This window comes from Vulpes lagopus, chromosome 9 (genome assembly GCF_018345385.1).
Source record: "Vulpes lagopus strain Blue_001 chromosome 9, ASM1834538v1, whole genome shotgun sequence".
Taxonomy (NCBI): Eukaryota; Metazoa; Chordata; class Mammalia; order Carnivora; family Canidae; genus Vulpes; species Vulpes lagopus.
In genome coordinates this window covers 21,067,590-21,092,351 of record NC_054832.1, presented here as the reverse complement: position 1 = coordinate 21,092,351, position 24,762 = coordinate 21,067,590, and the positions used below count along the sequence as shown (strand labels likewise).

Sequence of the window (24,762 nt, the reverse complement as noted above, 5' to 3'; positions counted from 1 at the left end):
CTGACTTGTGTTCTAGGGGAAGATCAAGGATTGTGATTCCTGCTCTGTAACCAAAGTGCTCACCCAACTCAAGAGAAATCACCAGAAAGGTGTGTTGAAGACAATATTATTAGCTATTCATTAAATAAAGTACCTACAATAAACTTACATAAATTCTTTGTAGGTCTTTAACTCTGGAGAATGTACATGTTTCTCATGCCACCTTGTAGGTTATATGAGAGCTTTTACATTCTTGATATAAAGATACCCTTGACTCTCATCTTCCCAATCATCCATGTGCCAACCATATACTCTTTTCTGGGGCTTTTAGAGATTTTTAAAAATTTCCTCATTATCCTTCCTAGAGGAACAGTGAGTCTCATTACCTCAGGCTAAACAACCAGCGAGCAAAGCAGAGAAGGAGAGTTCTATTCTTACCTGCCCCATCATTGTCTCCTTATACTGCTTCTTCTGGGTGACTTTGATTGGAGGCAATTTTGTCACAGCAGACACCAGGAAATTCATGAGAATGTCCTCACAGTTGGCCAGTTGGTCCACCATGTTCTTCAGGCTGGCTGGCAGGTAATGGGTGTACAGGTAGTGATAATATCTGTAAAAGCCAGACAGGTTTCATAGGTGCCCATCATTGTATAATCAGAGAAGGTCTTCTTTGACAGGAAACCTATACTTACTGTTTGAATCTCTAAACATATAGATGATCATGACAATAGCCACCACTTCAATGATACTATGTGCCAGATAATGTTCTCAAGTGTTTTACAAGGAATGTGCCATACAATCCTCATAAGGAGCCTATGATAGAGGTATTATTATTATCCCTGCTTTACAGATAAGGAAATAAGGTCCCAGGGATACATAATGATGCAGATATTGCTCGGGCAGCATGACTTTAATATCAGGGTGGTTGGTTAGAAACCGAATAATCGGATGATAAGAGAAGTTACTTACACATAATCCACATATCCTTACAAACTGCTTTACAATTTTAATTACTAGTTTAATCAGAATTGTATTCAATACTATTCTATAATTCTGAATCCAATATACTATTCCATTTTCGTGGTCTATAAACCATATTATTTTGACACTGTTAAAGCAAACTCCTAAGTAATCTGGTGGCCAATCATTATGGAGGACCCATAATTAAGTTGAATTACTTCTCACTCTACCATTCTATTAAGAGAGACATATTAGCATGTATTTATAAGAAAAATAACTTGAATAAATCAGATTCACTGAGTGGTAGTGGCAGGGAAGAAAGGGAACAATGAACTTTTAAGAGGTAGGGTCTTAAGATCAAGATTCAGCCAACCTAAATGCTTATTCCTTGTGCACTTCCAACTCTACCCCTATGACGGCAAGATTCTCTATTCTTTACTAAAAAAAAGACTAGGTTACAATTAGTGTGTTCACCTTACTAAGGCAGAAGAATGGGGATTTTATTAATGACCGAGTCAGTAACATTAACTACCTACACTCACTAATTTGGCAATCTTACCTAAGTGCCCTGGCTTTAAGGGACCACATCTATTCAAACAACTCCCAACTGTATATCTCTGTCCCTGCTGTTTTTCCAACATATCCTTTTGGATGTCTTAACATGCCCAAGACTGAACTCCTGTATTTTCCCTAATACCTAATCCATCTATAAGAGCTTTCCCCATCTCTTGATGGCCTATCTTTCCAGTTCCTGGGATCAAAACAAACAAACAAACAAACAAACAAACACCATTATCCAACTCTATATCTAATCTGTTAAGACATTATGCTAGAGATCTTCAAAATATGCCTATAATCTGATCACTACTTACCACTTCTGGCTCCTAGGCTCCATCATCTCTTGCCTAGATGCCAATCACCTCCTAAAAAGTCCTGCTTCTACCCTGGCCCCCGTATAGTCTATTCTCAACACAGCACCCAGTGTGGATGACTAAAATATAAAAAGTTGTCTCCACTCTGTTCAAAGCCCTATGCTGAATCCCATGTTACTCAGAGGAGAGTGAAGTCCTCATGACGGAGAGCAAGGTCCTGTATCTGGGCCCCTGTAACCTCTTTCTCTCCTGCTTTCCACTCATTCCACTCTCAGCACATTGGTCTTCCTGATATTCCTCCAACACTCTGGCTTGGGGCATCTAGCCATCATTCTGGCTGAGCTGTTCCCTTCACCAGAGCACTCTTCATACAAAAATCCTCTTGGATGATTTCTCTCCTTCTCTTAAGTCTCTGCTCTGATCTCATCTGTTCAATGAGGATCTGGCCACCCTTGAACATCCCCCTCTACCTTCATGATCCTTGACCAGCTCCTCTTTGCCTTTTTGCTAATGACTCACTCCCTTAACCTATTAGAGAATTATTATGAATACGGTGTCCTCCCCTTGTTAGAATAGAAAACCCACGTAGGCAAGAGGTTTTTATTTTTCATTCTTATTTTTTTACTCTAGGGTAAATCGCAAGCACATAGATGATGCCTGGGGGTGCATACTTCAGTATTTACTTTTGTTGCTGTTATTTGAAATGTTCCGTTACTCAATATATGTGAGTCTGTCCTCCAGTTTCAGACAAACTGAAGATGTTACTCTACCCTTAGTTCCGGAAATACAGTAAACCAAGGGGTTTTACTGGCTTCAAAGACACATGTTGGCCGCACTGCTGGAAGGTAAACAGCGATGCAGACTGATTTTTGTTAATGTTGTTAACAAGATTTGGCACAAGTTTCTGATTATGCAGCAGCCGGAAGCTAATATATAAGGAGTCATATAAAAATCAATATGCAAGATATCTAAATTCCTCACTTGTGGTAAATAGCAGCTCCTGTCAACACCATGGAGTAGTCGTTTGTCCACTTGGACGTGTACCCCCACCGCTCCTTAGAGTTATCCCAGAAATGGCTGCGTGCAGGGTACCCCACAATCCTCTCGGGGAAGCTCTGCCACACTGTGAAGGCAAAATCCACCTGCAGGCGAACACAAGCCAAACAAGCAATCAACAGTGTTAACAAATGTCAACAAAACATTACCTTCCCCCTGCTAATTCATAACGCGAAATCCCAGGACTGTTGCGAAACATTAATTCCATGTATTCATCAGCAAATTAAACCGACTGCTTGACATTTTGCCCCATAATTATGCACATGTTAATGTTTTCTGTTGAAACTTCAGATTAGTGCAGAAACGAAAGAAGAAAAGAAATCGTCGATGTGTCCTTTAGGATCCAGTTTGTTCAAGCAAAAACACAAGTCACAAAAGCAGTTGCTTTTTCCTCCCCCTCCTCCCTCCACGGTGCACGTGACCACTGATTCATGCGAGGCACAAATGCTTGTTTTATAAACGGGAGATTTCCTATATACATCCAGAGGATGAATATACAGCATGCATCACGACTAGCAATATGGCAAAGCCAAAGTGACTAAAAGAAAAGCATCGTCTTAAGAGTGAGAGAAAAGATGTTTAGATGTTTAAAAACCACACAAGTTCTAACAGGATTTCAGAGCGGGTATCAGAAATGTAAGTCAGGCCTCTCAGGTTTGAAGTTGCTCAGCATAAAGGAAATCTAGAAAAAGCATCCATAATGAAAAATCACTAAGAGTAGGGAAGAGGCCAAGTGAAGCCATATGATTATTTTAAAGAAAATGCAGGGAAGTGACTTTCCAGTGCTAACAGTAACCCAAAGCAGGTACTTCTCAACCTGTTAAAAACTGACATTTATAATTAGCAAATCGTCTGTTTTAAAATGTGTGAGTGAATTTCTGACTTGCTAGGATTGTTTGATGAATGATAAATAAATACATAGGAAGTAAAAAAATTAAAACAGTAACAGCAAACGATCATATAATGCTCATAATCATGTAATGCTCTGGTTATAGTACTTACACATTTGAACTCATGTAATCTTCCAATAACCCTGAGAAGTACGTCATTTTACAGTTTCCAATTTGCAGAGAGGGAAGCTAAGGTACATGGAGGTGCAAGTAATTTTCCTGAGCTAGTAAGTGGCAGAGTCAAGATGCAAACCCAGCCTTCTGGTTTCAAATTTGGTAAGTACTGTTACCATAGCCTTCTTTTAGTTCTGTTGCTATAGCACTGAGAACAATTTAACTCTTATACAGGTTATACATTCACCCTACAACCTTTCTTATCTCTTCTTCATAAGCAATGCAAATGGAAATTCCATTTATTCCACAAATATTTCCAGTAGCAGCGCTGTGATGGTGGCTGGGAACTGAGTGATGGTGCCAAGTCCAGTTCCCACCTCCTAGAGGTCGAAAAGCAATAACTATTTGCAACAGCCAACAGTGGTTGAAAACAACCCAGGTTCTATCAACTGATGAATAAATACATAAACCAACCATGGTATATCCATATGGTGGAATGTTACTCAGCTCTACAAAGGAATGAAATACTTAGACTATGGATGAACGCTGCAAACAGCATGCTGAGTGAAAGAAGCCACCCACAAGAGGCCACATATTGTAGAAATTCCCAGAAGAGGTGAATCCACAAAACAGATCTGCGGTTCTAAAATCTAGGGAGGGAGTGACTGATTAGTAGATTTGAGGTCTCTTTTCTGGGCAATGAAAATGGTTTTGAGTAAGAGAGAACTGGTGGCTGCCTGGCATTTTGAATGCAGTAAATGCCATTCAATTATTCACTTTAAAATGGTTAATTTCATGTTACAAATGTTATCTCAATTAAAAGAACAAAGCAAATCAGCCTGGATCAGTAGTTCACAAGCTTTCACCACATGTACAACATCATTCCTTTCTTGCCACATCCCCACACCATACAATTACTTCTTTCCTATTTTTCTTTAAACTGCCCCAGGCATTCTCTCCCTCCACTCCCCCCTTGGCCTCATCCTAGGTAAACCTGCCAGAGAAACCCTGGTTTGGTTGCTTGCTATACTGTTTTCTGACAAACAGTAAATACAATTGTTGAAATATACTTGCCATGAAGTATGCAAAACTGAGGTACACACACTCCATCCTTCGGGAGCGCTGGCCTGAATGATCTGTGAGGGTTGTTTCTATCTCTGAACCCTTTGGGCCTAGAAGTCACTATTTTTGTAAATAGTCATAAATTCAAATTGTAATGAAAATCTAGTTTCATGCCCTAACTCAAGATAAAAGAGCCTCAAGAATATAGCTTGTTCCTCCCAAATGAAAACATCCAGAAAAAAAATAGGGTGTTGGAAAATACGTTAAGAAAGCTTGTTGGGACACAGGGGATCGCGAAGACAGCAGCAGGGGAGCAGACGGTATTTGCCAGAAGATTGAAATCGGGTTGTGATAACCGGCATGCCATCACTGGCGCTCGATACTAATGGTGCCAACTGATGGGCCAATATATTATGCAGCCCGTCGTCAAAGAATCAGCCTGGCTGTCAGCGCTCTTTGGGGTTTTCCATTATTCTTTGAAAAGGAAACACACGCCCTGGCAACTACTATAGAACCCGATGGGGTTTTTTCATCACATGAATTTCTTACTATCTCAAAGCTGTTTCAAGTCATTTCAAAGGAACTCAAAAGTAAATTCAGATAAAACTATGATTCTTGTGATAGTTCTGCTTTCGAGAAGATCATTAGCACATCAAAGGAGGTAAAGGTCAGCTTATGAGGCCTTTTCTCTTAAAAACCAACATCTGTTTTCTTTTGAGAATTTGCAGCAACTCCGATAAATGTAAATAACTGTAAACCAACTATATCTAATACCCTTTACAGAATGCTGCTTAAAAATCTATCCTGACTACTACGGAGAGGCATTTAAAGGAGCGGAGACTCCTGAGAGAGGAAATAAAATGAACATCTATTCACTTTAAAAAAGAGAAGTCCTTTGTCCTTGACCATGTCAGGTGACAGGATCACTCCAAGATCAGCAGGCAAAAGTAAACCAGACCACCAGACTCTTAAATTTATATATCATTTTCCATCCACAGACTTCTAATTACTTCATGTAGGGCACACATTCCTCCCAGCATGCACAGAGGGTCTGGAATTGCTGGTCTTTGAGAAAGAAATTCACCAGCCCATGGAAACATCACAGATGCTCAAAGATATTTGACTATGGGACAGGAAAAACAAAACAAAACAAAACAACCAACTGTTGAGTGCCCTCTTGCTGCCCAGTGGAAGATGTGAGATGCATGAGTACTTGAGGTCACGGGATAATGACTTAAATATATGCCATGGTTGTGTTGACAACACGCTGGTGTCCATGTGCTGCTTTCCCTGTGTTTGCCCTCCAAGGTCCACTCTCCACTCTTCTTGCCAAGCTCTGTGCCCTGGCATGATGGAACCTCATGGATGGCACAGCCTGGGCTTCCTTACAGGCTGGTGATGACCAGGTTAGGTCAGTGGGCGTCCCCCACAGGAAATGGATATGGGACAGAGAGAAAGAGAGGCCGGAGTATTTCTTCCTGGCTCCCTCTGAGGTTTGGCACGAGAGTTTCAGGCAGTTGTCACATGCCTCCATGATCATAGCTCCTGTAGAGTTGGCTTCCTCTTCCTCTCCCAGGTTCCACCTCTTAAAGACTCTGAAACACTATTTCCTTCAGACTTAGGAGAGGGAGCTGCTTCCTGGTCTTACCACTCTCCAGATACCCCAGTGTCTTTAACCCCACCCACCCAAGTCAACTGAAATCCCTTCCCTGGAATCACCGGACTTGGATTCCATTTGCTGCCCGACTCTGATGGCTAGAGGCAGGAACTGTGTAATCAAAGTCCCCGGCATGGAGACCAGAATAAAGAGATCCCTCAATAAATACTTGCTGAATGAATGTGCTCCGAGGATGCCAGCTTCCCTCACAGGAAACGTGTAAGCTGGAGTGTCCCATACCCTGTATTCCATAGCTGTCGTTCCCTTTGAACATTAAACATATCTCCCCCACCCCCAACCCCTTCCTCCTGCTGACTTGCACATGACACAATTGGCTGTGTGTTCACACTTTAATCTCCTCAGCATGCATCCCTTCAATCATTCATTCACTGAGTATTTATAGAGCCTGGGCTATGGAGAAAGTATTTTACCAAGGTGAGGCCCAGGGCATTTTGTCCTGGGGTGGTTTAGGCTGCACATAATGTCTGTTCAATTCCATCTGATGGAAATTGGAAGCATCGGTGGAATTTCGAGAACGAGACAGTGGGACTGCTAGCCTAGGTTAACACCAAGAGCTGGCTACGCGGGCAGCAGGCCATTAGAATCGGGCTGGTGTCCAGGAAAGTGCATGCTGGTGAGTGTCGATGTTTAAATCGAAAAGAAAATGATTATGAATACAAGGGGAAAAAGAAAGGGAGAGGTATAAGTAGCTCGGTCTCCACGCTTTTTAGCAGCTACCATTAATAATGCATTTCCGATATACGACATTTTTATAGAACTGTCTTTGGTCCCTTCGATGGTTTCAAGTAAAGTTTCTGAGATCAATACTCATTCGAGTTGTAAAAATTGGTTTTCTATCGTATCTATCTCTCTCTCTCTCTCTCTCTCCCCTCCTCACACGTTCTTTGTGCAATCTTATTTTTGGCACAAATACCTGAACATCTGAAATAGCAAGGATCTCCCGTCTCAGTCTTAAAGTGAAACCGTTTGCTCTTGTGTGGGTGAAAGAAAATGAGCACTTTAAACCGAGACACAGAAGCTGCCTTCAGAACCCAGAATAGTGTTCCCTGACAAAGGCAACACCCACCCACACAGGCATTAGGATCACTAGGAAAGGATGGGCTGTTCACTCTGGACTCTGGACTCCGTGGTCTCAAGATGATGTGAGATAGGTGGCCCCCTACTCTTCAGAGTTTTGCACACCTGCCCACAGCTGTGCTGTTTAAAAACAAAAGGAGGGCAGGCAGGAGGGGAGAGGTGAAGCACTACCATGCAAATGAGGAGCCAATTAGCAGAGAAAACAAAGGGGAAATGCCCTCAGCAGGGTGCCAGGCGGTGGCAAGGTGCTAATAGGCACTGGTTGATTAGAACAGAAGCTGCAGGAAGTTTTGAATAAGGTTTTTGAGTTGGCCGAGGCAAGGGCAAAAGAAGCCCTGGCCCCTTGGAGTTGGGGCAACTGCCTGGAGAGCCCACTGCCCACTCCTCTGGGGAGGGCGCTTACCTCTGTGGTTGAAAGCACAGTGTCCTCATCTAGGCTAAGCACCGCGTCTGTGATGATGTTGTCATAGGGCAGGAAACGGCTGCTCATGACCTGGGAGGGGGCAGAGAGCAGGCAGGAAGGAAAGAATGAAGGAAAAGAGAGGTAAATTTAGTCTTGTTTGCAGGAAAACTTCCCCATCCTCACTTTCAAAAAGAATGGTCTACCACCATGTCATCCCTCAACACTGAAGACTTCCATCTCCTATCAGCACAGAGTCTTGTTCTACAGTTAGTGGACACCTACTGTGTACAGACACCTTGCTAGTCAAAGGGAGTACAAAGGTCAATAAGACATCTTCTCTTGTCTCGCAGGAGTTCACAGTCCACAGAGACATCAAGATGCAGATGATCAGTCCTAGCCGGCCATGGACAAGGCCAGGAGAACAGAGGGTGCAGCAAGCTGCTGCTTGGGAGGGCAGGTGAAGGCCTCAGAGAATTGACATTGAAGCAGGACTTGATGGGTAGGAATTTACCAGGTATAAGCAGAAGTGAGGCAGAAACAGGGCTCAGAGGATGTGAAGGCTCAGAGGAGAGAACCAGCTCTCTGAGGCCTGGAAAGAGTGGATGGATGGATGGAGCTGTGATTCCAAGTGTGGGGCACACACCACTGGAAGGCCATGTTATTTTGGGAGGTGTATAGAAAAACATTTAAAATTTCTACTCTTTACTGATGTTACATAGATTGGCAAAAAATACACACAGATATATCAGCAATAACAGCTACAGCAGTAACAGGTAGTAATAAAGTTACTGAAAAATCTCACTGAAACAAAAAGCTGAATTATAGACAAATATTAAATAAACAATAATACATGTGGCCTATGGATTTAGGCAAATTGTAGCATATGAATAAAGTTTGGGCAACTCGAGGATAAGGCATAGTGAGGTGTGTGCAGGTATGCCTGGGGTGAGGGACCAGCTAGAAAAATTAAGACTAGAGAGACTCCAGGGTGCCTGGGTGGCTGAGTTGGCCAAGCATCCAAATCTTGGTTTTGGACCAACAGTCATGATCTCAGGGTCTTGAGATAGAGCCCTGGCTCAGGCTCTGTGCTCAGTGCAGAATCTGCTGTGGATTCTCTCTCTCTCCCCCTGCCCCTCCTGCTGGTGGTACTCTTTGTCTCTCAAATAAATAATAAATCTTAAAAAAAAAAAAAAAAGACTAGAGAGACTTCTCTGTGACAGTCATATCTCAAACCTCTTTGTTGAACGTACTACAGAATAACTAACCATGAGAATAAGAATAACTAACATTGTAAAAACATTTACTATGTGCCAGAAATGTTCCAAGTTCTTTATATACTTCATCGAGTCTCTGCTTTATAATAATCCCATTTTATAGCTGAGAGAGCTAAGGCATAGAGATGTTAGGTAGGTGTCTTGCTCAAGATGCACCCATCAGCATTTCCTCCCCCAGGGTGAGATTCTGTAGAGCACCTCAGCCACTGTGCTATGCCTGTCTCAGCCTTGAAAAGGACCTCAAAAGTGAATTGGGGGCAATCTCATATTCTCCACCTCCCTCTGGAAGTTCTATCAACAGTTACGACATCCTCTCTAACCTCACACTTGGAGGTCAAGGGAAAAGACATTTGCCATCAACTCTCAAGGCACAAAAGTCAGGGAATGCAGCAGTTGGACATAGAAGACAAAGGGAAAAGGGAGGCCCTTACCCTGGCTGCCAAGGGTATGCTTTCTACAAGTCTGAGGACCCCCACCCCAAGAAGCTCAAGCCTGTATTTATAACAGGAAGCCAGCTTATCTATGAGATTCAGTTTCCATGCCCGTGAAGCTACTGGAGGGCTTCTGACATAAAGGATGGGAAGTGCCCAGTATTTTCCATCTCTGGGAGCTCAAGGGATGGATCTACAGCATAAATGGCTCCAGGGTCTGCTCTTACACATCTGTCAACTGGGTCAAGTTTTCTTTTCCTTTCTCGGGTTTTCAAAATAAAATAAAATATAAAGCGATCAGCAACCCCATATACACGGTGCTCAGAAATCTCAGCCTGAAGCAATTCTCCGGATACTGTTTACATGTCCACCGACTAACACAGAAACCATTAGCTGCCAGCTTAGTGATGCCCTGACCCTTCTCTTGTTAAGTCTAGAGGGGAGAGCTGCACAGACAACAAGGCCTTTATACTCAAAACAGAATTTTGTAGCTGAAGCAGAAAACACCTCCACTCTAAACTCAAGCCTAGAGACGGAAATGTAAAATGGGGAATGAGCAGGACCTAGGACTTCTTCCCCATTATGTGCCCAACCACTGGTTTAATAAAAGGATCCATTCCTTTTTCTGCACCTGCTTCATCAACAGAGGTTAAGAGCCCTTAATTCAGTCACTTCAGATTGTCCTGTAGAAACTAGATGCTGTCTTCCAAATACCTTGCCTCAGCCACATTCCATAAGTTGAACAGTTTAGCATGAAAGGAACTGGTATCTTGCAAAGTCAATCTTGAGTGGAATGGGTTTTGCTTATTAGTTCACGTAAGAAATGTTTAGCAACTGTATACCAGCCCAATCGCTTCTGAAATTAGCAAACATGGATAGGAAATGACCAAGACTCCAGAAGTTTATTGTCTAATGGAGAACATAAGAAATATCCCCAAGTAACTGTACAAAGCACAGTGAGAGTTAACATTTATCAAGCAGCCACCATGTGCACCCACACTTCCGAGTGCTTTTAACAAGTCTAGTATTGGACCATTTGATCTTTTAGAAATAAAAGTTAGGTATTATGATTGTTTCCATTAACTGAAGAAGGAATTGAGGCACACAGACCCAAATAACTCGCTTTAGAACCCATAATACAAACCATAACATCCCAATGCCTCCCAGAAGAGTAGCTAACACTTACTGCACCCTTTGTGTGCCACAGGCCCAGGGCTAAACACTTGTAATGCACTATCTCACTGAATCCTCAAAATGGGCCCAAGTCTTGGCCTAGGTTCCAAAATACGGAGCCTGACGTAATACTAATTAAGTGCAAATGCTTTAGTAGGTGCTGTAATCCCAGGGCAGCAAGCGTGAGGGTAGAGGAATGGCCCCCTGGAACCAGTAGCCAAGGGGGAGGCCAGGACTCAACAAATGGCCAGAAGTGTAGACACAAATAGACTGGGAGAATGTATGACACTTTGTCTTAGCCAAAAGGCTGAGAAGCAATTGATATGGCTGGGAGAATGTGAAATATCTTATAAGTTACATCTGATGGAGCCACCATCTTATATATAAGGAAACAAGGACAAATCACAGAGTGCAAATAAAAATATCAATCAATGAATTTGTGTGTAAAAATACAAAACTAAACATAGGAGTCAGAATGGCTCCTGGTCAGTCTGATTGGATCCTGTTTGAACATCCTGACAAATTCAAAGGAAGACTTATCTACCAGAAGGAGATCTAGTCACCCATGTTGACAGCATCCATCTGAGCACTGTTCGGACCTTGGGCATTGGCATTGGGGAGACAGACATGGGATTGTAGGCAGGAGATTTTTGTATGCCATCCCTTTTGAAACCACATCTATGGTGAGATGGATTTCATAAGGGTAAGGAAGACCCATGCGGAGAGGCAGGTGATTTTCTAATTCCCACCATTGCTCGTTAAATGCTTATGAGGCAGCTCTTGGATAACCATGTTGCTTGACTCTAACCCTGTGAATGCTGGGACTTTATTTGTCATATTCCACACTGTGTTCCAACATACTGCATGGTACCCAGCACAGAGTGGGCACTCATATGTTGGAAATGAATAGATAATGCACTGATCATCTTGCCCAAGTAACAGTTATAATTCTCACTGCATCATGTTGAACTACACGAAACTGCCACTTTTAGCAAGCCAAATGATGGTTTCAAATGTTTAGACCTAATTGATATTTTTATTTTGGCTCGAAGATCTTTTACTTAGCGTGAGACAATGTCTCAAGACCTGCCTCCTTGGGGACCGACAAAGGATGTCTCTTAGATGACGTGCTCCACCAATCTGTTCCATTTAGTAGCAAATAATTTCTTCACAATGGATATGATCTACAAGAAAGCAATAAGCAGAAGCGAGAGAAAAAAGAACTCACCTCTGGCTGCCAAGAGCAGAAGAAACTCCAAAGAGGAGGTAGCTTGGGAGCGGGGGCTTAAAGAATGCATGGGAAGTTTGATAACAGAGATAAAAAAAATTGAGAAGGGATGGTCAAGACTTACAGCAAAAGGGAAAAACAAGAATCATAGGCCGGAGGGGACACAGTTCAACTTAGATAACTGTGAATGATCAAATTTGGTGAGAGAACAGGGTCTGGGGCGGTTAAGTAATGAGAGAGAAGACTGGCGAGGCTGGCCAAGGCCAGATTACACACGGCCTCAAATGTTAATTTCAAGCATTAGCAAATAGAGTCCCTTAAGGCTGAGAGATGATTAAAAGATCATTCACTTCTAGGCAAAATGAATTGGAGAATGGAAGCAAGGGGCCAGCTAGGCACATGTGTGAGTCTCTGATGAAGACACCCAAACGAAATTAAAGTGCAAATGTCCTTTTGAAGATAAATATGAGGATGAGCCACTATTCTGAAAGATACAACTGATCCAGATGAACCAGCTAAGCAAATCTCATGCATGCTGCCATCAGCAGCTTCGTCTTGATCCTCATCGTTTATACAAGGATCACTATTGCCAGGCTCTAAATTCATTTAATCCTAATAGCAACTTAGGAATATGTGTTATTACTTCCATTTTGTAGACGAGGAAAGTGATGGTCAGATAAGTATATGCATGGCCACAAATCTCCTAAAGAAGTGGTATTAAGACCCACAATTCCCCAGTTTGAGAACCTAAGGCTGTCCACGCTGAGGATATTCAGCAACAGGGAAAATTTTAGAAAAAAGTCCAAGGCCAGAAGCTCCTCAAGGCAGGAAGAAGACGTCGAGGGCCAGTGCCCACAGTGCCCCTAGAGAAACAAGGACTCCATGGTGGTTCCATGCTCAGGACCCCTTCCCACCTTACCTTGCTTTCTCCTTCAATGACGATGACAGGCACAGCTGTGGCAGGCCAGCGGTGTTTGGCTGGTAGGGGCTTGTCACAATTCCACAGAACTATGATCTGAAAGGGACAGGGGGTCATTAGATGGCTTGGTAAGGCTGGTTGTAGATAGGCCTCCACCCCAGTTTCTTCTCAGAGACAGGACGAGAGGGAGGACACAGAAGCCTACGTAAGGCAGAGGCAGACATCAGACTTGAATTTTAAAGAGAGTCCCCCTCCCACACAATCTCCAGCACCTGATCACCTCAACAACTAGATAGAGAGGAGAAAAGGTATAACCTGCAAAAAATAGCATCAAGGGGGTAGGAGAAAGCCAGGGAGAAAGAAGTAAATTTCAGGGTTGCTGAATCTTAATAAAGTGGTCTCCTAAATTCTGATATCATATGATGAGTGAGATAACACCAGTGAACAAGGTAAATAAATATGGGTAGTGAGGAGCACCTGGGTGGCTCAGTGGTTGAGTATCTGCCTTTGGCTCAGGTTGTGATCCTAGGGTCCTGGGATCGAGTCTTGCATTGGGCTCTCTGTGAGGAGCCTTGCTTCTCCCTCTGCCTATGTCTCTGCCTCTCTCTCTGTATCTCTCATGAATAAATAAATAAAATATTTTTTAAAAAATGGGCAGTGAGCATCAGAACACTGGCTAGGAAGCAGTGCTACTCCAGGCAGTGTGGGAGACAGAAGCGAATTCAAGATGGAACTAGCATGGTGAACTTGTGATTTGGATTCTCCGGAACGGCTGCAGATTTCATGTGACTTTAGTATTCCCAATAAATGTGTTCTGTTCAGAAAGGCATACTTCTACACGATTTAATTCCTTTCTCGTTTGTAAGCCTTCTTACACAACCTGATTTACAAGTCAGAAAAAAAGCCAATGTGGAAAGAGTGACACAGATGTGGAAAATTTTGTTATCACTGATAGAACCTTCTGCTCCCGATTTTATCGATTTTATCATTAAGTCATGGTTGCTGTGAAAGAAAAGTGGACAAACACTTCCTGACACCACCAAGTCTGTTTCTTCTGTTGAAACTTAGCTTTCTGGGGCCTCCCATGGCCTTTCTGCTGTTGCTTTATTACTCTGATGTCTAAAAACAAAATGATGCGCTTATGTGTTCTTTAAAGAATGTGTTGGTATCTATGTTTTAACTTTAGCCCATCGAAGAACCTCTTTGTAACCCATCCCTTATCTGTGCTTGACTGCACTTCCAAGAACCTCTAAGTTGATGAAAAAGAAAGTAACAAGGCATGACAAATGAAAGGGGGGTAACAGGGCATGACGTTAGGTGAGTCCCAGGGAGTAGAGCATGGAGCATGCAGAGGCGCAGGCTCTGGTCCCCTGAGCTGGAGGAGGCAGGTGCTGCTGTCGGCCCCTCACTCACCTGGGCGCAGTACTGGGATTTGGCTGCAGCCACGAGAAGCTTTAACACTGGCTGGGACTGAGAGACCAGGGGGGTCACCGCATGGATGACTGCCGTGAATTTGGAAGGGGGCTTTAAACCTGCAATAGAAACGGGAGAGGAGCTCAATGAAACACTGGAAAACAACACTTAGAAAATCATTCCTCCTCGCTCCATTGCCTCGCCCTGAAGCTAATGTTCCCTACTCGCATATTTTTCCTTTGCCTCTTATGTCCTGACAGAACAAAAACAAGGTGAAAAGCTGTTAGGTAGCTGCTGCCTGAGACCGTGGTGGTAATTTCCAGCTCCATGTCCACCTGCAGTTTTCTTTCTCTGATAACCTTTTCCTCTCCTGGGGGTGCACCTGTGATCTTCTGTCCATGTCTGCTTTTTAGGGGCCCAGAGGCTGAACACACACCCCACCTCTCACCACTCTCTACTCCAGGAAGGCTCTACTCTATACTTACATGTTACTGTGGGGATTTAAGGAAATGTGCTCTCCCCACCCTGGGTATTTGAATAGCTCTTATTCTTGATAATGTAGTTAAGGGTTGTTTGTTTGGTTTTGGCCTGATTAATACTATTTTCAATAATGACCAGCAAGTGGTAAAGGGTAAAAGAACTGCCTCCAGAGCCTCCCGAGTCTCAGTTTGAATCCCTGTGCTACCACCCAGTGGTGGTGGGATCTTCCCCTTGGCGTTTCCATAGCTGTGAAATGCGGCTGAGAGTCAGAGCATCAAACCTATGGGGTTGTTTTTGTTAGGAGACCAGAATTAAAGGACTGAATGCATAACAAAGCAGTTAGAACAGGACCCAGCAAACAGGAAGTGCTTGATATGTGTTCCTGGCTATCCCTCGCCATCACCATCACCATCAGCATCAGCATCACCATCATTTTGGAGTAGAAGCCTCTACACTCCCAAGAAGCTCTTTTCGTGTGGTGCTGACATAGGCTGAGGGAAAAAATATGTGACCCAGACCTCTGCCAACTACGTGCTCCAAAGCGCTAGGTGGAAAGGTGTCACAGATATGTAAAACAAGCATAGCCACTACAGAGAAAGAAGCGAGATGGCTTCTCCACCCTCTGGAAGGAGTTTTTTCTGGAAGAGCTCACTAAGAAACTGGAGATGCGTTTAAAAACTTTTTAAAACTTCAGTAGTTTAAACTTGTGAATTTTGCATTTTGGTAGCTTCAATGCAAACAAGAGTGTGCAGTGACATTCAAGTTAAACTTTGATGTCGATACAATAAAGGTAAGAATTAGACAACATATACTAAAGGATTCTGTGAGGGTTTTGTAGAGCAAATTATATCATCCAGTTGGTACTTTAATTGCATGTTAGAAGCAGACTTGCCCCACTATCTAGATACACATTCAAAACTTTGCCAGAGAAGAAATAGGGGTGGGGGTTTCCTTTCTCACAGTGAGATCAAGTCACTGCTTTTACATATTTCCTGTATATTTCCTAGTTTAGGAAGCATCATGTACACACTTCTCATGTGCTCACTCCACATGAAGATCTCCATGCTCTGCAAGAAATATGTAGAAATTTTTATCAAATATGGCCTTCTTCTGAAAATTACCCAATTCTAAATATATTACTCCATGTGGACCACTTCACTGATTTTAATACAGTCCCCATAATATGTTTGGTTTGGATTAACTGGTTGGTACTTCATGACTCTAAGTTTCTTTTTATCAGTTTCAAATTAAACAAGCAAAACTCAAAAAAGGGTGAGATTGGTATGGAGAATATCAGAACAGGGTGGAAAATCTAGAGTCTTTTTCCCACATCAACTTGAAAGATGCATTACTATCCCAGAGCTCCTCCAATTTGGACCCGAGAATGAGGGGGAATGTCGAAGATGTTACTAACACTATCACAAGTGGGCTCCAAGGACACAAGGGTCTACGGCAATAACAGTAGCCTTTTGGAGAGCTTTGTTCCTCTGTCCATTCCCTTTCCCCCATTATGATTGGACTAAAAGCTGCTTGAGAGCACAGACTGTAAATCTGACTTTTTATTTCCACCGCCCAGCATGGCATTAATGGAGCACACATGAGGAGCACACTAAATGAGTAAACAGATCGGTCTTTTGTCAGACATTCTCAAATCTTTCTCTTTCCTTTTTATTAATTCAACTTTTCTTTGGTAGGAGATAGAGAAGTTGAGATCGTGGGGTAAAAAATAGGAATAGCGCTCCTGGTTCCATTTTATATATGAGGAGATTTAAAATTATAGCAAAGACACTGTCATATTCAAAATGATCCATAATTTGAGGAGCCTATTTCTCAAAAAGGAATGAATCTACTATATGTGAGGTCCAGCTGCTCAGACAAGGAGTTTTCCTGCATTTTCCAGTGCTCTGCCGGATTTATCGTTCTTGACCCTGATACACCATTTATGATAGGGCTCTAGAAAGCCATCTCCGGGCAGGCTGGTCGGAAGACCCTTCTATAGAATGGAAAAATCAAGGGACTTTCAATCTGGACAAGAACTGGAGGGTAAACAAGGGGCTGCACCCTGGAAAGAGGTCACTTACCTAAATTAGCATAGTAGTAAGGAAAGTCTCCCAGATAAGATGAATACTGTGGTAGTACGAACAATCCTCCAGGATGTTTGTTCCATATTAAACTGTTACGTGATATGTGCTTGAATATTCTGTCCTGAATAATCTAGAAAATAAAAACACAGCCTGTGGTGAGGATGAGACCTTGATGGGATTTGATAAAGGAGCATGTTCAATCCCAGTTTGAGGAATGATGACCCTCAAAGAAGTGACTCTATCTCCAAATTCTCTGATAAAAGTGTCCGGGACACAGGCAGAGTGACAAAGCAGTAGAAGAGAGTGTGAGAGAGAGAGAGATGAATTATGGCTAATCAAACTTTCTAATTAAATGTTGGTTTTACCCTAAGTTCTATCTTGTCTTTCTATAATAATAAGTATGTTCTCATTTCGAAGCTGAGTGCATGAAACAGTTTCCTTGATGGCAGAGCTGTGGTTCTAGACTGACGCCAGGAAGATCTGTTCTTGGTCCACGTAGACATCCATGGGGAGACTGCCTTGGGAGGGTACAGAAGGCAGGGTACATTCTAGAAGCTGTTGAAGTTCTTATCCATTCCTTTAATCGAGGAGGCAGATTTATCTGTCATATTTCGTTTTCCTTTCAAAGTCAATTGTAGGACTTTGGGGTACTGGTTAGGGGAAGTTTTTCTACATTTTATCTCAAAAAGCAGTGAGTTAACAATTGCTCAAAACATCCCACATAATAGGACAAAAAAACATGGCATATGAAGACTAATAGCCACACTAGTTCATTAGTTCCTTTGGACTTTGGGACCTCGCAGATCATTAAATTCCACATTTAGAGTCAAACATTCTCCCATCCTGAATCATTTGTCAGATGAACGTGATTAGTCCACTTTACAGATTTCTCTCTGTGACTTTCAAACTCTTGTAATTATTCCATCCACTCATTAAGATATGATTTGGCAAATAATTAACTTGGTACAGGATTTCATGTTTGCAGCAATTTTTTTCTGTACTTAAAAAAAAGAAAGAGCCTGCCATGTCTCTCAAGAGATTTAAGACCTAAATCATTATTTTCCAGGCCCCCATTTAATGCGATGTGACTTTAAGTAAAGACTATTTTCAATGGAGCTTTATCACTTGTTAAGGTTATTAACACAATCGTCTCATCCCACATAGTGACAGATAAGTAATAAAGTGAGCTACATTTTTTTTGCAAACCTTATCATGTTTATATTTCTTAATGAGAGAGAAGAAAGGAAGCAAGGAGGTAATTTGGAAAAACTCAAACACTTTAGCTCAATGATTTCTGCATTTTTCTCTTTCCTCCAGATCAAAACGGCTAGTTTTATATGGGTTGGTAGAGGTTTACAATTTGGTGGAGAGTTAAAGAACCTAGCTAAAATATGAACATTTACTTTCTGTGGTACAACAGAGATGTGTTAAAATGTTGTTGACAAGGCATTAATTATGAGAAACTTCTTATGGTTGTGAAGGGTTTTCAAATGGCTAGCAATTTCACTTTATATGCCATTTATCCTAGTTTTATATTATTTATATCTTCCAAATCTACTGTCTTTTTTTCCTTACAGTTTTTCATTTAGATCCTCTTTTTCTGATCTGCAAATTTATGTACTTTCTAGCATGTGGTCACTTAAATGAATTTGGGTATCAAAACACAGAGTGAATTGAAAGTAGACAGTATCATAAATCTGACACATATACAAATGGCATATATTTAAGGGATGCCACAAAATGGGTCACTATCCACTGTGGGTCTTTCGGCAGCATGCTTCTCGTCATACTCTTTCTGGTTCAGTATCACAACATTGTTCTTGTTTCGAATTCAAGGATACAACAGGCTATAGTGTTCTTCTGAGATACCAATGAGCATGTCATATTCTCTTCAAATCAATCTTGATGGGAAGATATAAGCAAAGGTACAAGAGCAACAGCAAATACTTAATTTAACCTGGGTCAAGCAATTTGCCACTTTTATGTCTCACTTTTCTCATTTGTAATAAAACGGTAAAATATCACATAAATTATAATAACCTCTCAGAATGTGTGAGGAATAGCCGCCGAAGTTTTTATATTTAAGACTTGACTTTTTTTGCCTTAAAAAAAAAAAATCTCATTCCTGAATTTATTTTCTAGGTGTGGACTGCCCATTTTGACACTGCTGTAAGATCACAGATATTATAGATTATAGATATCTTTCCATAGAATTAATAGTATTCATGGGTTACTTACCCTAAATGCCTAATAACAGTGTCATTTTTCTCATGAATTAAATTTTCCTGCATCTAGAATTGATTCTTGAGTAGTTTGTCAAAGGGTATAAACCCTTTTAAGTGTTTGCATTGACAAACATTTTCTAAAAGGTGTGTAACAGCTGGCCTTCCCAAAAGTGTTAAAGAGTTTGGGATCACCCAAAGGTGATCTCATTTCACCAAAGAGAAGCGTTGTTCTGTCCCTCTCCTAATTTCCATTGCTATCCTGTGATGGAACAGCCAACAGCTGTTCCTATCGCTACACTGGACAGCTCCCAGGATCCTTTCGGAGTACTAGAACTCACTATTGCTGTGGAAGAAAATGCACCCAAGGAGGTGGATGAGGAGCCCATTCCCCTTCTCCGGGGGTCTTACAACCTGGACTGGAACAAGCTGGATGACCCAGACTTTAACCCATTTGAAGGTGGAAGAGAGGCCCAGCCCCCAGAAAGCCCCCAGAGCAGGCCAGCTGGACCTATGGCCAAGAAGCTGCATGCTGGTCCCGAGGCCACAGGGTACTCCCCTCTGAGCCAGCAGGTGCCTACGGCCTCGGCAGAGGACGCACATGAGGTGCAGACGGCGGCAGGGACCCCAGACACGGCGGGTGAGGAGGGAGCAGCAGAGCGCGCAGGGGCATCCGCTCCAGCAGGCAGCCTGGGAGGTCCTCCACAGGACCCGGAGCCAGCCTCAGACCCCAAGGAGGAGTGCTTCCGAGACCCCACTGAGGTCCTAGGCACGGGAGCTGAGGTGGACTACCTGGAACAGTTCGGGAGTTCCTTGTTCAAGGAGTCAGCCCTGAGGAAACAGTCCTTGTACCTCAAGTTTGACCCGCTTCTGAAGGACAGCCCTCGGAGACCAGTGCCTGTGGCACCGGAGACCAACAGGACACAGGACCTCCCACAGGACATGGCCACACCTCCCTCAGGCAGCCCACCCGAGGCGAAGCTAGTGGAGTTGGATTTCCTAGGAGCCCCAGATGCTCCCGTGCTGGATCCGCCTCCCTGTGTCTTCGGGCCTGGAGGCCCGCTGCTGCCCTTGGGCTCCATCGTGGATGTGCTGCAGTACACCCAGAAGGACATGGATGCAGCGGTGGAAGCCATGAGAGAAGAGAACTCCTTGCTGAGGAGCAGGTGTGACACACTCCATGCAAAGAATCTGGAAATGGGGAAGATAATGGACGGGTTTGAGGGGATCGTGTATCAGGCAATGGAGGAGGCTCAGAAACAGAAGGAACTAGCAAAAGCTGAAATCCAGAAGATTCTAAAGGAAAAAGACCAGTTGGCTGCAGACCTGAGCTCCATGGAAAAGTCTTTCTCTGACCTCTTCAAGCGGTTTGAGAAACAGAAGGAAGTGATCGAGGGGTATCACACGAATGAAGAATCTCTAAAGAAGTGTGTCGAGGATTACATAGTGAGGATTGAGAAGGAGGGCCAGCGGTACCAGGCCCTGAAGGCCCACGCAGAAGAGAAGCTCAAGCTGGCCAGTGAGGAGATCGCCCAGGTGCGCGGCAAGGCCCAAGCGGAGGCCCTGGCCTTCCAGGCCAGCCTGAGGAAGGAGCAGATGCGCATCCAGTCACTGGAGAAGACAGTAGAGCAGAAGACTAAGGAAAATGAAGAATTAACCCGAATCTGTGATGACCTCATTTCCAAGATGGAGAAGATCTGACCTGAAGCCCCTCCCCCCCCTTTCTGTATATCTGTCTGTCTGTCTGGGGAAGGTTTTGTGTTCTTTCCTCTCACTTAACCTCTGGTTTTTAAACTAGACTACTTTAAGAAGAGTAAATAAAGTTTCCCTTAGGTTCGCAAAAAAAAAAAAGACAGAAACTGGCCAGAAGCAAGTGTTCAAAGCAGAGAATAATCCCTGGGTTACCCCAGGTTACTGTCTTTTTTTTTTTTTTTTTTTTTTTTTTTTACATAGAGTTACAGTTTTATTTGTTGTTTTGCTCTGTACTGGAAACATAAATAAAGTTTTCTACATTATTTTCAGTCAAGGGCTGTGGTATAGTTTCTTTGTGTTTGCAGTGATAACATATGTTGTCTTTCTGGGATTGGTCTCCTCACCAAGGAGTAAAGAGAGCTTTGGGTTCTCTTCAGCATAAGTGCTAACACTGAGAGTTAGTGTGCTGGGAAAGAGCCGACATAGGCAGCAGGTGCTTCTTTCTCAGGTTCACAGAAGCAGTCCTCCACCACTGAACTCCATCCATTTCGAAGTTGGACACTTCTTCGGCTATAAAGAAAATCATCACAAACATATACACTGACACATATATGTACATAGTACAAAGCCTTTTCACTATGGACGGCACCCTTGATAGGATAATATTTCTCATTAACAGGAATTCAAAGGGAAGAATGACAGGCTCCTTATTCTTATTTTTTATGTGCCATCTGTTTTATGAATAATGGACTATTGGTTACAGGTTACTGCCATTCTGTGTGGCCCTGACTTGGTCTTTTGACCAATACAAGGTTACCTCACACACGCAGTGCCACCATATGCCACCTCACTCTGAGCCAAACATTCTATTTTCATTATCTCAGTGATTTTAATATTTCACTATACAACAGCATCAGCAATACCATGGTTTGAATGTGCATTGTTAGGTAACCGGAGAGAAAAATTGGAACATACTTCATAAAACTCCATTAAAAATGTGCCTTCTGAGCTACCATTAGTTCTTTTCATACATTATTACAATCTTGTGCACTTTTCTTTCACTCACCTTGATTCTCACTGAGCTCCTATGGTTCAATCATGAGTGTCAGGTTATTGCTGTGTAATACTCTGACAAATAATGGAATCTATGAAGGAACACTGTCTGCAGTATTTTATCATTGTCCCCATCATTACTTCTCAATTTGCATACACACACAAAAAGTGAGCTCCAAAGAGCTTAGCTCTGATTCACTAGCTCCTTAATTCCAAGATGCTGAATTAGGAAACTTCTGTCGGACTGGAAATGCTAGCCAAATCCCAAGTACAGAGAGCAGTACAATGGAATGTACTAACAATAACAACTTGAGTCTGGCATCAGAGAAAAGGTGTCCTGCTTTCAAGCATCACCTACAACACTAAGGCTCAAAGTCTCCAAAGACCGAGTCATCCCCTTCTCATGACCTAGAGTATATAGCAAGCAAGAAAGACCCAGAGTTTTAGAGTCTGGATATAGAACATCCTGAGAGCAAAGGATCCTCAAATCTATATTATCTAAGGGTAATGCTGAATTATCCTCATAACTCAGAAGCTCCAGCAAAGAATGACTTTTAGGTTTTAAGCCAAGTAGGTATTTTTGATATGTGATACTTAAATTGTTCTCATAAACACGTTGGCTTTATTTGTGTAGGCGGATGGCATTTTCTGCTATGTTCTCTGCTTTTCCATTTACACTGAATTCTGGGGTAATCTGAGTTCTGAATTAAAAAGGGAAACTGGATGGTATCTTTCATGCAATTTGGTTGAGGGGTCAAACCGTTACAATCTGATCTTGGAACTATATAAGGAGATTTGATAGTTGCTATAAATTTGAATGAAGTATATGGTTCATAGTGTTTTCAAAACAACTGTGTCGCTAAAGAACTACATGGCTTAAATCCAAGGGGAAGAAGGCCTTTCCAGCACAGAGATGACAACAGCTTGACTTGAGATTCTATTCTGATGAATATAACACATCCAACTGTTCTTACAGGATAACTGAGCACTGCTAATTGAATAGGCAAGAGACCAGTTCTATGCAACAAACCAAACTCAAAAGAAATGTAATTAACGAGATACCATCATTCACCTGACAAATTTGCATGGTTGTGTATGTATGTGTTTTAATTATGATCCTTAAGGCTAACAAGACTACCACTAGAGGAGGTCTCCTCCCAGACGGTTTATGAGAGTCCAGACTGATGTAACCTTCTTGCAGAGTAATTTGGCAACGCATATCATGAACCTAGACTCTGGCTTAGTAGTGATCCCACTGTAAGGACTCCATCCTAAAGATACAGAGATGCAGCCCAAGATACATGCAGAGTCCCATTGCCTGGATAAAGATATTTGCACCTAGATCTATACAAAATACACAATTAGAAACAACATTAATAGTCAACAATAGTATGTTAGTTAAATAAATGGAGGTCCACCAAAGGAGGGCAAAAGGCAGGAAAAATGAAAATAGTGGCCTTTGTGTTTTAGAATAGACAGCTATTATGGCAGAATCAAAAGGCCAGAAACAGACCCAAAGGTGCATAAATGTGGAGTGTGACAACACTGAGGCAAGAAAACTTAGTATGTTGGGACAAACTACACAACAATCTGTTTAAAAAAGGAAAAAAACAGGCTTTCAACACAGATCATATATATATAAAAGTAAATTGGATTAAACAGCTAATGCAAAAAGTTAACTGTGAAAGTACTAGAAAAATATAAAGGAGTGTGTGTGTGTAAATTAAATTATGGATCAAAAGGTCCTTTCTGAACAGTAGCAAATGGAAAAGCCATAGAGGAAAAGATCACCTCATTATAAACAAAAAAGGGATACTGCAAGTTGGGGGAAATATTTGTAACAAAAGGGTCAAAGTGTTAATATTTTTATATAATAAGCTCTTAAAAATTTATGAGAGGGGTGCCTGGGTGGCTCAGTTGGTTAAGAACTTGCCTTTGGCTCCAGTCATGATCCCAGGGTCCGGGGATTGGGCCTGGCATCAGGCTCCCTGCTCGGTGGGGAACCTGCTTCTCCCTCTCCTCTGCCCCTCCCCTTGCTTGTGTTCTCTCACTTTTGCTTGCTCTCAAATAATAAATAAAATGTTTAATAAAAAAAAATTATGAGGAAAAGTGGGACAACATCGTGGCCATTTCTTTTTCTTTTTCTTTTTTTGCCTGTTTTCTTTTTTTTTTTAAATAAATTTATTTTTTATTGGTGTTCAATTTACCATTTCTATTTCTTTCTTTGTGAGTTGCTAAGAAATAATAAAAATTCATTCTTACTAATAACTGAAGAAATATAAATTAAGAAGATAATGACATCATTCTGAAAGATATAATGTCTAATATTGGTGAAAGTGAAAAATACCAAAAATAATCAAAACAAATCCTCTCATATATGCTGGAGGGAATATAAATTAGTTCCATTCTATGGCAGGAAAATTGACAATGTATTAGAAATCTTAGCATTTATCGTATTCTTTGAATGAGGACTTTGAATTCAAGGTATTAATCCTAAGGAAGTAATCTTGAACCTGCATAACAATTTGGTGCTGAAGCTATTTGTTTCGATAATATATATACTAATGAAAAAAGAAAAACAACGGTAATGTCTTCAAAGTAAGGATAATGAGAGAAATTAAGTGATATCATGACTGGAATATTATATAGTCATTAAAATAATTGTAGACAAATCTAAGAACATGAGAAAATGTTAACAATAC

The 24,762-nt window shown here is 42.0% G+C and overlaps 2 protein-coding genes across 2 annotated transcripts in view; one reads left to right on the top strand and one right to left on the bottom strand.

Moving 5' to 3' along the window:
* EXT1 (exostosin glycosyltransferase 1) overlaps positions 1 to 24,762 on the bottom strand; it is a 286,107-nt gene that overhangs the window by 3,596 nt on the left and 257,749 nt on the right. Inside the window, exons 5-10 of the mRNA XM_041768881.1 lie at positions 17,091 to 17,223; positions 14,530 to 14,648; positions 13,117 to 13,212; positions 8,092 to 8,181; positions 2,793 to 2,953; positions 418 to 589 (exon numbers count right to left, since the gene is read on the bottom strand). Of these exons, the coding sequence (XP_041624815.1) occupies positions 418 to 589; positions 2,793 to 2,953; positions 8,092 to 8,181; positions 13,117 to 13,212; positions 14,530 to 14,648; positions 17,091 to 17,223 (771 nt within the window). The remainder of the gene's footprint in view (positions 1 to 417; positions 590 to 2,792; positions 2,954 to 8,091; positions 8,182 to 13,116; positions 13,213 to 14,529; positions 14,649 to 17,090; positions 17,224 to 24,762) is intronic.
* Positions 17,239 to 21,166, top strand: LOC121498759 (transforming acidic coiled-coil-containing protein 3-like). Its single transcript, XM_041768882.1, has one exon. It carries the CDS (start codon positions 19,583 to 19,585, stop codon positions 21,014 to 21,016), a length of 1,434 nt encoding a protein of 477 aa, XP_041624816.1. The 5' UTR covers positions 17,239 to 19,582; the 3' UTR covers positions 21,017 to 21,166.

Bases quoted from the DNA above. Each gene is read 5' to 3' on its own strand.
- LOC121498759 (XM_041768882.1), top strand. From the start codon at position 19,583: ATGGAACAGCCAACAGCTGTTCCTATCGCTACACTGGACAGCTCCCAG.